Source organism: Phalaenopsis equestris, unplaced genomic scaffold (assembly GCF_001263595.1).
Source record: "Phalaenopsis equestris unplaced genomic scaffold, ASM126359v1 Scaffold000670, whole genome shotgun sequence".
Classification (NCBI taxonomy): Eukaryota; Viridiplantae; Streptophyta; class Magnoliopsida; order Asparagales; family Orchidaceae; genus Phalaenopsis; species Phalaenopsis equestris.
The window spans coordinates 337471-354939 of NW_018165110.1; the positions used below are offsets into that span (position 1 = coordinate 337471).

General features: G+C 35.9%; 2 protein-coding genes across 2 annotated transcripts; one reads left to right on the forward strand and one right to left on the reverse strand.

Moving 5' to 3' along the window:
* Window positions 1-2967: 2967 nt before the first annotated feature.
* LOC110030184 (non-specific lipid-transfer protein-like protein At2g13820) lies at window positions 2968-13262 on the forward strand. Its single transcript, XM_020732781.1, is given in 4 exon segments — window positions 2968-3360; window positions 3363-3572; window positions 3730-3762; window positions 12908-13262. Coding segments are annotated over 4 exon segments (561 nt in total). The 5' UTR covers window positions 2968-3218; the 3' UTR covers window positions 13084-13262.
* Window positions 13263-13560: 298 nt separating this feature from the next.
* LOC110030174 (probable glucan 1,3-beta-glucosidase A) lies at window positions 13561-16445 on the reverse strand. The gene is given in 9 exon segments (XM_020732772.1): window positions 13561-13769; window positions 14064-14305; window positions 14307-14411; window positions 14485-14640; window positions 15306-15475; window positions 15549-15707; window positions 15778-15975; window positions 16063-16182; window positions 16254-16445. Coding segments are annotated over 9 exon segments (1524 nt in total). The 3' UTR covers window positions 13561-13587.
* Between the last annotated feature and the right edge of the window lie 1024 nt (window positions 16446-17469).

Genomic DNA, 17469 nt, shown 5'->3' on the forward strand with positions numbered 1-17469 from the left:
CACGCTTTTTGAGCTCGAAATATAAACGAGCCGAACACGAGCAAAGCATGTTCGGCTCGTTTACACCCCTATGTTTGAATCACACATTTTCAAGGTTATTTTTTTCCATGTAAACTTTTGTGCACGCATATTAAATATTATGATTCAGTTTAGCTTGAAAGAGATTCGGGATATAATTCATCTAATTAGAGAATCTATTAAATATCTAATGAAGTCACTGGAAATATTACATAGATTTGTTGAAGTTTCTAAGCAATTAGAAATTTCAACAATAAAATATTTGTTTCTTGATGGAAAAATTATTGTATACGGACACCGCATGTAGAGATGCATGTGGTGTCTGATCATGACCGTAGATCACGATGATCTACGGTCGGGATGTATTTCGAATTTTCTTTTTTAAAAAAAAATTAAGTGAGACTCACTGAAATACATCATGACGGTGATCTACGGTCAAGATCGGACACCACATGCAATAATTTATCCCGTTGATGTATCGATACGTTAGAATTCCACATACTTAATGCTTGAATTCGTTTCTTTATTTATTGAAATTTGTTCAAGCATTATGTCGCTATTACACGTGGCTTCTGCTGCTAATAGGGTTGTCAAAAAAGCTCGTTGTTCGCGAACAGCTCGTGTTCGGCTCTTTCTTTAAGTAAACGAGCCGAAAATGAACAAGTTCTTAAAGCTCGAATTATCAATAGTTGTTCGTGTTCGGCTCGTTTTAACTTGAAATAAAAAAAAATGTGTATAATTATTTATATAATAATATATTACATATATTATATTATATTATATTACATATATTTATATTTAAGTTTAAATTATAATTGCTCTCGTGGTAATATGGTTATGTGCATTGTTTTGCATACATTTGGTCTAGGTTCGAATCTAATACTTTACATATATTTTTTCAGTTTAATTTTAACGAGCTAATTTCGAGCCTAATACAAACACAAATATTTAAATCTAGCTGAACACGAACGCACTGTTCACAAGCTGGTTTCGAATAAGAGCTAATTTCGAACACGAGCAAATTCGAACGAGCCGAACACGAGCCCAACCTGAGCTCTCTCAAACTCGACTCGTTTAAAGCCCTAGTTGTCTTTACTGAGAATTTTACATTTATACAACTCAATTTTTATGTATTTACATATTTAAGACCTTTATTTTAATATTTATTATTAAAATACATAAGTCTCAAAAATCTATGCTTAAAAAGACACATTTCACTTTTAAAATATAATAATAATATTAATTTTTATCTATATTAACAATTTTGAATGATATGTATGTAAATATGAATGCTTAGATAATAAATATGTGTAACTACATAAAAATTGTGTGGTATGTGTAAATGACAACAAAAATGAAAAAAAAAATGTTTTAGCAAAAGGGAGTATTCACCCGTGTTATTCCGCATTATTCAGATATTATTGTGGTAATATTCATGTATTATTATGTTTTGAGAATATTCGAGGTATTATAATAACACAATAACATATCAATACTACCACAATAACTCCTGAATAATAAGAAATAACACGAGAGGAATATTCTCCTGTGTTACCATGTTAAAGCAAGAAAATGAGTTTTTTTTTTTCTGTAAGCTCATTGTGAAGTTGATTTATTAGACTCAGGACGTATGGTCTGTTTGGGGCAGCTGCAGCTTATCCAGCTTCTGCTGATAAGCAGCTGATCCTGATAATCTGTTGATGAGCAGCTGATCCGAATAAGCTGGCTGGCTGTTTAATTTGTGCGTTTGAAAAACAACTGATTTGCAGCTGTTTCTGGATAAATGACAATTTTTCCCCTGAACTGAATAAATTGTTGCGTTGTTTTGTTTCTGCGATTTGAGAACAGCTAATTTACAACTGTTTATGGAAAATGACCATTTTGGCCACATATAGTGGAATTGTTCGCAACAATAATATAATGGAACACATTCAATATACTAAAATCTAAAAAACACTATATAACAGTTCAAAGAAAAAAAAGATTTACTCCCCGCTCAAGGGAGTCTATCTACAACCCTATTAACAGTAAAGTTACACATCTATAATTCTTAAGGCTAGTGAGAATAAGTATTCAATGGTATCATATGAAGAACAAGAAAATCAAATACGTTAACTATAAGTAATTAAAGTCAAAAAAATTATGAAACAAGTTATATTAACAAAATAGAGCGTTGTATATGCAGAAAGTGAGCACATACACTATTATTGCTCCAACTTGCAGTTAGGTGGAGAAAATTTGAAAAAACTAAAAAATTAAGGGAAATTTACATATGTAGCACACAATTGATTTTTGTCTTTATGCCATTCATGATGAATTTTAGTTGGGGAGGGATCAAAATACCTCCATACTTGATGGGATTGCCATTGAGTTCTGGTAAAAGATGGTTGGAGAAATTTTCTAACATCTTGCATGTGGAGGAAGAGTATTTTTTTGGAGAAGTGGAGCTTTGTTACCAAGACGAATAACTTTGTTGTGTAGCCGTAGATTTCTGAAAATAAAGAATGGGAAGAAGAAGAAAGGAGGATGTTGAAAGGAGGATGTTGAAAGGAGGAAGATTACAGGAATGTTCTTTATTCCCAAGAAATGGAGAGGTGCTTGCCAGGTAGAGAGGGATTCGGCCAAATGAGGGAGTAGAGAGAAGCAGCTATGGCAGACGAGCAATCTCGAGCGGAAGATGGAGCTCGGTGCAGCTAGGGCAGACGTGATCGAAGGGCGGAAGAAGGAGATCGGCGCAGCTTGGGCAGGAAGCGATCGAATGGAGCGAGGTTAGGGACGATGCAGGAATGTTTCGCAAGATCAGACGCGTAAAAGCTCGGAGGCACAACACGGATCACGCGGTCCGCCTGTAAAATAAAATTAGAACTCCATTTATAAAAACAGGACTCAAAAGTACGAAATAAACGGTGTGGCCGCTGCCCCAAAAGTACCCGTAGTCGAATATCACAGAGTGGTAAATTAGGAGTGGTGCGTTCTTAAATGCCTCTTTAAGCACACCGAAAGCCACTTTCATTCTTCGCCAGCCTTGCACTCTCATTCTTGCACCCTCCCCCATCATCATCATCTTTTCCTCACACTCACTAAAAGTTCTTCGTGCTCCCTCGCCAAACCCTAAGCCATTAGAACCGCCCTTTCCATTTCTCTCTCTCTCCCTCCTCCATTAATCTTCTCCACAACTTCAACTTACTCACAGCCCAACAATGGCGTCTTTCCGAACTCTCATTGTATTCTCCCATGCCGTGCTCATACTCCTCTCGTTTGCTAGGCGAGAGGCGGCGAGCTCTGCGGCGGCGCCGTCACCTTCGTCATCACCTCCCCCGGCGGATTGCATGTCGGAGCTACTCTTTCCGGCTGCCTGGCTTATGTGCAGGCGGGAAGCACCTTAGCGAAGCCGGATGCTTCCTGCTGCTCGCCTCTGAAGAAGGTAGTGAAGGAGAAGCCGTCCTGCCTTTGCCAAGCGTTCGGCTCCGGATCTTCATTTGGCATCAGCCTTAATGCGACGAAAGCCCTCTCTTTGCCTTCTGCTTGTAATGTCAAGACCCCCAAGTGCAAGTGTGAGTGTTTCTTTTCTTTTGAATTGAATTTTTGTTCGAGATGTTCTGATACTTGTTTACCCATGTGATCTGCTTTTGTTTTTTTTTTTTTTTTTTTCTTGTTTCCGATTTCTCCCTCTCTTTTTCTCTGTTTTTCTTATCTTTTTCTTTGTTGCAGTAGCTGTGGGTGGTGCGCCTTTGGGAGCTCCTGGTATGATATCTATTTACTGTCTCGTGCTCATCTTATCCATGATTGTTTTTTCTGCTTAGTTGCATCTGAGTTTGAAGGGCAGATGAAACGTGGCTAAAAATTTGAATTTGTTTATGCACAGAGGAATTTTGTTTTAGTATAAATTTTCTAGATCTTCAATCTCCTGAAACTTACATTATCTTTAAGGAAACTTAGGTGAAAAAATGACTGTAGAAAAGCGTTCTCCTAATCAAGGCGTATTTAGGGAGAAATTATTGCATTATGTGTCCAATAACAGGGGCCACGTGGCAATTTGGGCCCACTGACATACACGGTTCGGGCCTGGGTTGCCACGTGGCACTCTGTCATTGGACACCTGATGCAGGTGAAAAAATGACTGTAGAAAAGCGTTCTCCTAATCAAGGCGTATTTAGGGAGAAATTATTGCTTCATGTGTCCAATAACAGGGGTCACGTAACAATTTGGGCCCACTGACATACACGGTTCGAGCTCGGGTTGCCACGTTGCACTCTGTCATCAGGTGTTCTGATGCATCGTATTTAGGAGGGGGGCATGTGAGATCCCCAAAAATGTTTAGAGATCCCCAAAAATGTTAAGATATTTTTTATATCATATATTTTTGCCCTTATAAACATATTTTTTGCATGGCTTTATATGGAGACGATTCTCTACGCTCTTTGTAAGCTACTTAATCTCCAACATTCTCCACAATTTCCCTGCAGAAGTCTCCATCATCCCCCCATATTTGATCTTCTGGGACAAGCATCTTCAACTAATCTCTCTTTGACATTCATTCAAGACATTCATCTCTATTTAGGACTTCCTCTAAATTCAAAGAACACAACTCATATATCACCTCACATCATCACATGAAAAAGTTTTTTTACTGTTATATTTCGTCACATTGATTTTGATGGGATGCATAACCACCTGATGAATCAATTTTTCTATCTTCATAGTGGACGATGAAGGACTTAATATCATGCTATCATTCATGTTTACCACTGTTGAAATTTTTTTTCCAAAAAAAAAAAAACTCTCCTAGAATCCTTGGAAAAAAACGAAAAAAAAAACAAACAAAAAAAAGGATCACCTGAAAAAAGAAATAAATTTCAGAAAATAAAAACAATTCTCTCTTTTTTTTCCTTTCTTTATTTTTCCTTTTCTCGAAGTTCTTTTCTTTGCCCAAAAAAAAAATCCTTTCCAGATTTTTGTTTTCCTCTTATTCCAAAAAAAAGTTGTCTTTTTTTTTCCAAAAAATCAGAATTGAAAAGAAGAAGAAAAAAATCTTTCCTGGAAACACTTAATAAGTTTTTCACGGATTCTTTTTTTAAAGTTGCTTTCCTTACTGTATCTTTTCAAAAGAGGAAAAGAATAAAGGAATATTCCCTCGAGTGCAAATCCTAGTTCATTTCCTCCTCTGCTTTTCCAAAGCTGGGTTCTCTAGATCTAGGGATCCATGCCACCGAACCTCGTTTCTTTCCCGTCGGGACCTATTTTACTTCGTAACCATCGATGCATGCTGCAAAAAAAAGCCGGCAACACTCTAGATTTGTTGTTGTCGATGTCGAACCACACTCCAATCATGAACCCGAAGCTATGATATTAATTGTTATGTGAAAACAATTCAAAACTGTAGAAATTCACATAATAAAAATCAAATACAAAAGATTTACGTGGTTCGATGCAAGAATTAGTATAGCAAGGATAAATCAATATAAAATTGCCCTATGAAGGTTGCAAGGAGTAGTAGACGTTTAGATTAATTAATGAGAGATTTCCAATAAGCAACACGGTAAATTTTCATTAATTGGGTGCCTTTGAGCTGCTTGAATATTTACATTTTTTTTGCAATATGATAAAAAACCTATCTAGATTGTTGTCTATGGAAACAATTAGGCTTTATGAATAATTTGTCTACTTATCTTTTAAGCAAACTTAGGTGTATGCTTTTTGCGGATGATATCTTTCTTGTGGATAAGATTTGAGAAAGAGTTTAGGATAAACTTAAATTATGGAGGTCTATGTTAGAGTTTAAATGCTTTCTTAAATTATGGAGGTCTATGTTAGAGTTTAAATGCATTCATTTGGTAGATTTAAAATTGAATACATGGAATGTAAATTCAGTAGTAGTGGATCTAGTGGCAGAGTTTTAACAATGAGTGATCAAATCATTAAAAGGAGTGAAATGTTTTAGATATCTCGAGGATATCTCGATTTTAGATATCTCGAGTCTATTGTTCAAAGTGATGGTGATGTAGATGGGGATGTTATTAGTAGAATTCAAGTTGGATGGTTGAAGTGGAGGAGTGCATCGGGCCTATTGTGTGATAGAAAACTACCGCTTGAATTTAAAGGAAATTCAGGGCCTATTGTGTGATAGAAAAGTACCGCTTAAATTTAAAAGAAATTCAATAAGATGGTCGTGAGACCTGCGATGCTTTATGGGCCAAACTGTTGGCCTATAAGAGAGAAGCATAAAACTAAGATATCAACAATGCATTTGGAGAAAAATCGATTGTTATTATTGTGGAGAATTAATGAGAAATTAGGCGTCAATATCTAAATTTATTATAATGCTAGTAACATTGCATGTGTTGTAATCCTTCTTAGCTCAACACCAACTTCACATGTTCTACAATAAATATTCCTTGTAAAGTGCATTGAATGACCTCTACTTATGTTATTTTAGAGTTCTTTTTCACTCTTCTTTTAGAATCCCTCTTATTACTAATTTTGCCTATCAATCCAATGGTTTTAGCTTGTAATATTTTTTCCATGTCTGACTTTTTTTAGTCTAAACTCAATTTCCTTATGTGGATGTGTCAAGTAATGTTTTGTGTGGCTCCATCCTACTTAGTCGTGAGAAACTCTTTTTTTTTAAAGAAACTTTCATCCTTAAACTGGATATTATGTTTTTTTCTAGCATTATTTTTTTCATATAATGTTGTTCAGCAAACATATAAACAAGAAATCTTGTAATATGAACAAACAAAATCTCAAATAAGTCAAAATAGCATTCATGTTTCCTCTTGTTAGCATAACTGTTTGTAAGAAATGGAGAGGAGAAAATATTGGGAAATACCTGAGAGTCTTATAACAGTAGATGTCGCATTGTATTCAATCATCAAGAAAACATATTACAGGGGCAGAACCTTATATAGGGAGTGTTGAACCTTCTAGAGGTGGTGAATAAGCATAATTTGTAATACTTCAGTTAGGACTCTGATATTATTATTATGGGGGAACCACCGATAGTGGGGATATGGCCAATACCGTCGGCAAGCTGATGGGTGTTGGTAGAACTGTCAGCCTTGTTCGAAGATCACAAATTGGTCATTTGGAAAGAGCTTTTGTAAGTATGTCTGCTGGTTGGATCTTTGACGGAATATGTTCCAATTGGATGTGATTGAGGTTGATGTGATCACAGGGAAAATGATGATCAATCTCAATATGTTTAGTTTTCGTATGAAATATTGGATTCTTGGCCAGAGAAATAGCAGATAGATTGTCACAATATAGAGAGTTTGGTTGAGTAATTGAAATACTGAATTCCTCCAGAAGTTTTCGGAGCCATATTATTATATCAACGGTCGCAGTAGCCGAGACACGAATTTGGTCTCTATTGAAGATCGAGCTACAGTGGATTGTTTCTTCACTCGCCATGAAATTAAAGTATAACCAAGGAAGGAGCACGAACCTGTTGTGAATTTTTGATCAGAGTGATTACTGGCCCAATCAGCATTCGCATGAGATGTAAGTTGAGGGCCACGATAAAGAGTATTTGAATGGTAAGTATTTTTGCCACCGAACTTAATGTTTCACGATAGTTTATCCCATATTCTTGACCTTGGGCCACAAGTCGGGCTTTATACCCTGTAACCATGCCTTTTGAGTCGAGTTTAGTGGTGTAAGTTTTTCTCGAGCCAAGAATTGTTGTATTTGGTGGTGGAGAAACTAGACTCCAGGTTTTTGGTTGCCGGAGAGCATGAAATTCATCTTGCATAGCCTATTGCCAATGGAAACATTTGGATGCTTGCTTGTAGGAAGTGGGATCAGGTGGTATGTGAGTTTGATGAAGAAGAGTGAGTTTTTGGATGGGTTTGAGGGACCCCATTTTTGAGCGGGTGATCATAAGGTGGGGAACAGGATTGGATTGAGGTGGGACATGTGGCGTGTGGGTTGAGGACGTAGGGGACTGGTCAATATTATGTTGAGTTGTGGAGGGTGATAGGTTTGCTACATAGATTGGAATTGGTTGTTGAGATGAAGTGGGGGGGGAGTATGTGGTCGACGTTAGTAATGGTGGAATATTTAAAGTATCAGGCATTCGGGTATTAGTAGGTGAAGTTTTGGGTGCTGAGTGAAAGGGAAAGGTATTCTCATCAAAGACAATATAGCGGGAGACAATGATTTTATTGGTGGCGGGGTGAAGACATTTATAGCCTTTATGATGAGCTGAGTAGCCAAGAAAAATACATTGAATGGACTATGGTTCAAATTTGTGTCTTGTTTGGGGTTTTTGCCATGAGTAGCATGCACAACCAAACACCCAAAGATGAGTATAGGATGGTGGTGATTTATGAAGATCTTCATAGGGAGATATATATTTAGTGGTTCTTGTAGGCATTCTGTTAATGAGATGAACCGTAGTGAATAGACCATCTATCCAAAATTTTTAAGGAAGTTGAGCATGATGGAGTAATGCTCTAGTGGTTTCAATGATTTGTCGATGCTTTTGTTCGACGACACCATTTTGTTTCGATGTATAAGGGCAGGAATGTTGATGTAATATACCGTTGGCATTGAGAAAAAGTATTTAAGTTGTATTATTTTCCAGCATCCGTTCGAAGTATACCGTTGGCATTGAGAAAAAGTATTTAAGTTGTTGTATTATTTTCCAACATCCGTTCAAAAAATTTTAATTCTAATGCCAAATTGATTTTGGAAAGAGTTAATAAAAGATGTTGTGATGTTATTTAGTTCAAATTTGATATACATTGGAAAAATCCAACAAAATCGAGAGAAACCATCAATGAAAGAAATATAATTTCTATAACCCTGATAAGAGACAATTGGGAAGGGACCCATACATTACTATGAAGAAGTTCAAGAAGTTTATATTTATGTTCTACTTTAGATACAAAAGGTTGTTTGTGACTTTTGGTAAGATTGCAGGTGTGACATAATATTGAGCTGGATGGTATGAAATGAGATTGATGTTTTGATATGGCCGTTGTGATATTTGAATGTGGATGTCCCAAGCATTGATGCCACAATGAAGCTTGCCGCGATTTGGAAAGAGATGTAGTAAATGTTTGTGGTAGAGAAGTAGGTATTGGAGTAGAGTAGTCCCCTAGAGCTGGGCCCTTGAGGATGATCCGTTGTGTTTGAGGATCATAAATGACAAAGCCAGATGGATTAAAGGAGACAATGACATTATTGTCTTTTGTTAGCTTTTGAATGGATGAAAGATTATGAGAGATGAGAGGAGTATATGATAAATTTGAGTGAGTTTTAGCTTACAATTTGGCGTAGCCTCAAAGGAAGAAGACCATCACCTTTATGTTGAATTGGGAGAGCTTGGCCATTGCCCACCATGACCTGGTCCATTCCGTTGTACGATATAGCTGATTGAAGCTGATTCAAATCTGAGGTGAAGTGATTGGTTGCCCTCGAATCCAAAATTCAGTCCTTAGAGGTAGCATTGAATGCTTTGGGCTGAGGTTGAGTTGTAGGTGCCTACTCCAAGTTGGTTCGGTGCCAACAAATAGAAGCTGACTGTCCAGATTTGTTACGTATTGGGCATGCGACATTGGATCAATTGGATGTTCTCTCTCCACGGTAAGTGTTTTAATATCCTCTTTCTTTCCTTGAATTGGTTTGCTGATTTCTCCCTTTTGTTCTCTGGAATGATGTGTTGCGTCCCTTGATAGAATTGACAGCTAGGGGAATCTCAGTTCGGGAACTTTGCTTGCATTGTCTGTATTGATATTGATCTCTTCACTACAAAGAAGAGAGTAAAGATTGTCAAGGAAAATAGGTTGTAACCTTGTCCTAATAGCTGTTTTAAACGCATTGTATGTTGGAGGAAGTCCATTGAGAATATATAGTATGACATCTTCTTGATCTAGTTTGGACCGTGCCGCATTGATGTGATCGACTAGTGTTCAAATTTCTGTTAGGTACTATGCCATAGTCTTATCCTTCATAGCTATATGGTGTAGTTCATTCTTTAGTTGGATCACCCTTGATCGTTTAGTGGGTTGGAGACGATATTCGAAAGCCACCCAAATTTTGAAGAGTAGAATGAAGATTGATGATGTGTGGGAGGACAGTCGAGGAGACTGTTGCGTATACGGGGCCTGCAAGGTTTTGATCAGTAAGAGTCCATTCATGAAATTGTGAATTTTCAATTCCCTCCGTATCAAACTGTTTGGGGGCACTTATTGCTTCCGTCAAGGAATCCCACTAAGCCATTTGCAGTAAATATTTTCAGGACTTGGGCATGCCATACATGATAGTTGTCAGGGGTAAGAGGATTTTGGGAGAATTGTTTCAGTAGTGAGGTAAGAAATTTTAGGGATGGAGTAATATTAATGAATTGGGTTGAAATTAGAGGCGTTTGGGTTCCTTAAAATGTTGATTCCTCCATGTATCTGGTTTACTGAAGTGCAAGAACTGTCTGCACAGAAGAGACTAAGAAAAAAAAAAACCCCAAAATCTGTAGGTTTGCTTTACTGCTGCAGCCTTGAAGAAGAAGGAACCAGAAGAACGGCTGCTACAATAAATCGAGAAGCTGCTTGATGCTAGCGGATGAATGAAGAGTGAAGGGAACAGGAAACTGCAGCCTTACTGCAATGGCTCTGATACTTTTAGAAGTGCAGTGGAGAAGATATAGGGAAATACCTGAGAGCCTTTCAGCAGTAGATACACACTGCAGTGTATTTAATAATCTAGAAAACATATTAAAGGGGCAGCACCGTGTATAGAAAGTGCTGAAGCTTCTAAAGGTGGTGAATAAGCATAATGTTTAATCCTTCAGTTAGAATTCTGATATTATTGCTATGGGGGAACCACCTGTAGTGGGGATATGGCCAATAGTTTGTAAGCGTCTCTTTTCTTCTTCTACTCCACTTTTTTTTGATGTTACATTTCCCTTCGGTTATACCAATGATTGGGGCCTTTTTTTTTCTGATTTCAGATTCTGTTTGAACTTTTTAAGGTCAATTGTTTCTTTGAGTTTTGTGTTCAAATCAAATATTTCATAATTTATCATTAAATATTTAAAAAATGACAAATCTTAAAAAATGTTATTAATGTCCTGAATTTGAAATACATATTAATAGTCACAAAGAAAATTTTGTCATTATGAATGTAAAAAATTTTGTGAGGATAACAAAGCTTGAAATGAAGCAGCTCATTATGAATGTAAAAAATTTTAGCTTAGTTTATCAATATAAATGTGCTGAAATAAAATACTTGCCTAATCTCAAACTGCACATAGAATTAGATTTCAGCTGCCTATTTGTTGTATGGTTGATTATTTTGTTGGTGCAATTTTTTCACTGTTTTGCTTTGGATGCTGGTTCCATACTTACTGTTTATGTATGAACTTTTTAGCATTCTTTATACATCTTTAGTGAGTAGTTCTTACAATCAAATCTGTTAGATTATAATAGCCGTAAGAAATTATTATTAATCTTTTTTAAAAGAAAAATTTATAATTCCCACAATAAATTTTTAGGAGCATTTGCATGCGCACAATACAATTTTTATGTATTTACATGTCTAATACCTAATATTAGCGTCATCAATGCAATGCGATGCATAAGGTTTTATTTTTGCTTCAAAGCGCATTGTGAAACGGCCCTTCTATTAACTAAAGCGCTAATATGTTACATAAAATTATTAATGTATAAATACATTCACAAGAGAGATTAACCAAATATTAAATTATTAATTTATTCTTTTTCAATTTTAGAACAAAAGTATAACATAAATATTGATATAAATAGAAAAGAATGTGGTACAATACCCAACTTGTTAGGCATTGTATAACATATTATAAAGCATAAGTAGAACATGAGATAGATTAACTCAATATTAAACTGTTAATGTATAATACATTCATTTGTTATACTTATATTTTTTACTGAGAAAATACATTAATAGTTTAATATGTATAAAAACTAGTATGTTATACATTAATAGTTTAATATGTACAATTCCTAACTTGAAGGCAAACATTGAGACAAAATGTTTATTTTTTTTAAATTAAAAATTTGAAGTAAAACATTTTGATATTAATTAAAATTTGCTCTAAAACCTAGTCTTATTTGAGTCACCCTCATTACCTAAAAAAAAGGATATTTACTTACATACCACCCAATTCCTATATATTTACATATCTAACATTTAGGTGTTACATATGTAAATACATAGGAATGCAGAGGCAAGATCGACTAAATTGAAGTATATAGACCAAAGTCAAAGGAAAATCATAGGATTTGAAGCACTCTTCTAAATCTAGGCTTGAGTCGGATGCAATGCTCGGCTCCCTTGTGCTCCTTGTACTCTCGAACACGATTGTCCACTCCTTGCACTCCTCGAAACACCCGACCAAAGCCTTTATTTACCCTCGTTAAATTATGAATGGGACAACCGACTTCAACGTTTTGAAGCGCGCTTCAACGAAGAGCAGCGGGCATCAAGCGTTTCATTTCTCATTGCATGTGAAGCACGCTTTTAAAAATATTGCCTAATGTTTGATATTTATTTATTTAACACTTCGGCGCATTATCACATCCAAATATATGCAGGAATATATCTGTTCCACCTTAGAAAAAATATCCAAATATATGCCTGAATATATGTGTTCCATTTTAGAAAAAATAATTCAATTGCTATTTTTGATGTCAAGTTTAAGATTTAAGTGTTATATTAGTAAGCATTAAAGTTTAGATATTAGATATACCATTATGTAAAAATTGTATGGCATGCATATAAATCACCCTAGTTAAAATTTTCTTTTCTATAATATCTGTTCATTTACTTAGCTTGCACAGATGAACCCTTGCAATGAAAAGCAAATGTCATGCATTCAGCTAACCTTTCTTTTCTTTTCTTTTTTGTTCTTTTGCAGTTCACGCACCTGGAACATCACCGGAAAGCTCTCAGTCGGCTACTGGCCAAGGCTTATCCCCGGTGTCTTCACCATCTCAGCCATCCTCAGCTGCTGCCATCTTCCTCCCAGTTCCACTCAATGTTCTATTTCTTTCTGTTCTACTGCTTTCAGTAAGTTCTTTCCTTACCCTTTGAGTTATTTAATCTGTTGCTTGCTGTGGCTTTTGAGTCTGTGCTTATATTGACAATGTAGTATGGTGATCTATGAGGTTTTTGTGTTTGCAAGCAATATTCATTTGATTTGGTTGTTTTGTAGTAGAAACCAAGGGAGAAATTAGTGTCTTGTGAATCTTATGAATATGCATTTATTAACATTTTTGTTTCACATAAATTATGATAGAGCTATGTTTGGATGATTGAATCCAAGAATATAATTGAGAAGAGTAGGAGACATGCCACACAAATCTTATGGATTTACATATTTAACACCCAAAATTTGATATTTTTACATTTATAACACCTTGGTGTCATAAAACTATGCATGAAAAAAAATGTATTTCAGTTTTAAAAAGATAACGATGGTAATAGTTTGATTCGATATGAAAGATTTGAGTGGGATGCATGTAAATATGATGTTAGGTGTTGTTTATGTAAATACGTAAGAATTGTGTGGGATGTATGTAAATGCGCATAAATATTTTATAGACTTATGTATCCATTTTGTATCATCCATTCCAAGCTCCAGTGGTTTTGAACATTCTTCAGAGTCCAATATGCCCACCCAAACGTCGCCTTACCATACACTTCAAGCTGTGCCGCCCCGAATCTCTGATAATCATCTTTGGATGCATCACTCACATCCATTTCATTTGTCCATTCCCCTGCATCATTGAATCATGATCGAAATACTCAACCAATAAAATAAGCATAATTCACATACACGCCACACAATTCTTATGTATTTATATTTCTAACCCCCAAAGTTTGATATTTACACTTACAGCACATTAGTGTTACAAGCATATGAATGAAAAGATGCATCTAACTTTTAAAAAGTTAGTGATGATAATATTTTTGATGTAATATTAAAAATTTCAGTTATGTGTGTAAATATGAATGTATGGGTGTTAATTTGATATGTAAATGCGTCAAATAGAAATAGTTATGATGCATACCAACAAAGATAAGAGGGCCATTAGGAACCGTTAAGTAATCAATGGCCGAAGCTCGGTATTTCTTCACAAAGTTGATGTTTTGCTCCACCGACATCTTCTCAAAAGGTTTTGAGAAGACGTTGTAGTAATGGACGTCAATAACTGATCCAGAAAATCCGCTCGCAAATTTCATGAGCTCTGTTGGATTTCTAATAGACAATCGGTTCGACATTATCACAAACACCTCGGAGTATTTCCTCAGTGTCATAACCAGCCTTGTAGTATTTCATCAAGCTGTCAAGTGTGACTCCGGGAGCCAATGGTTCATTCAATAGCTCCATTGCATAAAGTCCTGTTCTATTGGCATACCTAAGAATGATTGAGTGATATGTTAGTTTGTGGGAACCTAATGCATGAAGATATAGGATTTGAATGATGCTACCTCGACATGAGGAAGTCGATCACTGCGATCGTTTCGTCGATGGTATCGTTGGTCTTACCCCATGATTGTAATCCATCTCTCGTTCCGCTGTGATCCCAGACGTTCTGTGATCCGGGTGCGGCTTGAAGATTTATGATTACCTTAATGTTGTATTCCCTGCAACATAAATTCAGATTTTGATGACTTGGACAAAATTATGAAAATAGATTTATGTAAAAGGGGTAAAGTGCCGTAATAGTATCTGGCTTTTTATATTTATGGGGACAAATAATTGTTCAATTCGTATCCAAATTCTTTTAATGGGAGCTAAAATAATTCTCTAGGTGGATTTTTTCAACCCATACTAAGGGCATGGGGACTAGATTGACGTTTCTATAAACTCTGACATTTTGACACTTTTCACTAGGGTTGTTAACGATTTGATTTCAAGCCGAGCTGGGGTCGGTTTGCAATCGGCTGTAATAGATTGTGCGGCTTAAAATCGGCTCATGGCTCGATCAGGCTCGAAATTGAAATGGGCTGGCTGAAATTTATTATTTGGATCCATTTTAGCTCGGAATCAACTCTATCCGGCTCAAATTTGTAACTAACTAGCACAAATTGAGTTATTTGGATCCATTGTTGTTTGAAATCAGCTCGTAATATTCAATCTTACTTAGCATCACACACACACAAACACACGCACATGATCCATGCATGGATCAAAATTGGCTCAAAAAAATTTGATCCAAAATTTGAAAGGTGGTGTGTATGTAAAAATTGAAATTTAAGTGTTAGATATGTAAATAGATAGGTGTTAAGTAGTATGTTTGTATGCTCACTCTGCCCAGGAGAAGGCATTGTCCAATGCCTGCAGTGATCCCCCAACAAAGGGGTGAGGCGGGCTCTGATCGAATCTTATCCACCACCCCACCGGAACCCTCACCGCATTCAATCCATTCTCCGACATGAACTTAAAGTCATCTTTCACTATGAAGTTCTTCCAATGCTTCTGTAAGCCAAACGATCTCTATTATTAAACCATCAAACCTTTACCATTATCGGAGAATTCAATATTATCTCACCATCATCGCCGCCGGCGCATGCTCAGTTCCATAGCCATTAGTGACCTGAAACTCTCCTTGTAGCTGCTTCACATTAGTCAGCAGAAATATCGAAGGATCTTCATCTCCCCAATCAGTTCTCTCTGAACAATCTGCCTTCACCAACCCATCAGGCTTCACCTGCAGGACATAGAGAACTTAAGAATGGAAAAACGCATAATTCCTATAAGAACAAGTCTCAACTGTACACCTCTAAGAAAGAGCCATTAGGCGCTTTGATGCGTATTCTATTGCGATCGTCATTGTTCCTCACCACCTCAAAAGTATGCGAAGAATCCGAGTCGTTAGACGAGGCCGAAATCGCTACTAAATTCTCATCTTCATCAAGCTCAAAGAATCTCCAGTTGAAAACCCTGAACTGGAACATTGTTTCAGTGATCCGCCATAGCTGAAGATTAGTAGAGTATTTCTTTTTTTCAGTACATATACAATCTGAATGAAATATGATTGGAAAGATAGAATGCAAGATGCGAACTCTGAATGTCTCCTGCTCCGAAGGAGAAGACTGGTTTGCAGTGATGGTTGGGCTAACGCTACTGTTGGTGGAGAGGTAGCTGTTCTTGGTGATGGACTTGAGCTGGATCTGAGTTCCATCCTGAAATTGGTGTAAAAATGTGAGCTTTAGTCAAGAAGGATAGGGTGAGTGGTTAAATATTGGTGTTTTACCAAGAGATCATTGTTGATGGGAATTTCGTCGAACAGGTTGGGGGTGATCCAGCCCTCGGTAACGAGCCAGCCGCCGAGATTGACGGCCTTGATGGGGGCAGGGGAAGGGTTAGGGGCTGCATTTGGAGATTGGGAGGTGAGAGTTGAAGATGAGAGGAGAAGGAGAAGAAGAAGTGGGAATTGGTTTTCCATTGCATTAGGATTTCTTGGTGTTTGATTAGGATTTAATTAATAAGATTGATTAGGATTAATTAGAAGATTGGGCCATTTACCACTCAAACCTTATCATAAAAAATATCTCCTTTTTTTTAAGAAAAAATTGAAAATATCCCCATTTTGACTTTTGAAATATGTAATTTCATACGTAGGTAAGGAGTTATGTGTAAAAATTGTAGTTTTGGTGGTTAGATGTGTAAATGCATAGAAATTGAGTGGTGTTTATTTAAATCTTCCAAGAAGACTTAATGGAGGATGTGATTTTTTATATAGTTTTTTAAAAGGAGCATTTATATATATACATCAAAGAATTATTATTTATTTGTATATCTAACAACTAAATTATCGTAGTTACATGCATAGAACTTAGATCTTTTAAGATCAAATAAAAAATATTATTATTATTTATTTTTTATGAGGAATTTAATTATATATATATTATTTATGCAATAAAATGTTATAAATATAAATATGGAAATTTAGAAGTTAGATATGTAAATAAAACCACTAAAAAAAGGTTTTTTTTGTAGCATTTTATATACATTATTGCAATTTTCATTGCAATGGTTTTTAAACTGTTGTAAAGACTTTTAGCAGCGATTTTAGAACCCTCAACTTCTCAATAAGTAATCGATAATATTAACACGATTAAATTTGGGTTATAGTGGCTCGAAAGCCCCTTGTTCGTACACTTTCGAGATGTTTAGGATCCACGACAAACATGAACATCCTCTCATTTGCTTCTGTATTACCTCACACGAACTTGTGTATACATTAAATAAATATGTATAGTTAGTGTTAAATTGATTTATTAAATAACCACTATGATTCTATAAAGCTAATATTATTACACATATCTTATGACAATATCCCATCCATATAAATAAAAATTGTATGGAATAGATGTAAAATTCTCTTTTTTAAAAATGGGATTTTTTTGTCAAAGCTTTGTTAAAAATGGATGATTTTGGAAGGGGGAAGCTATATAAACTTTTTGTTT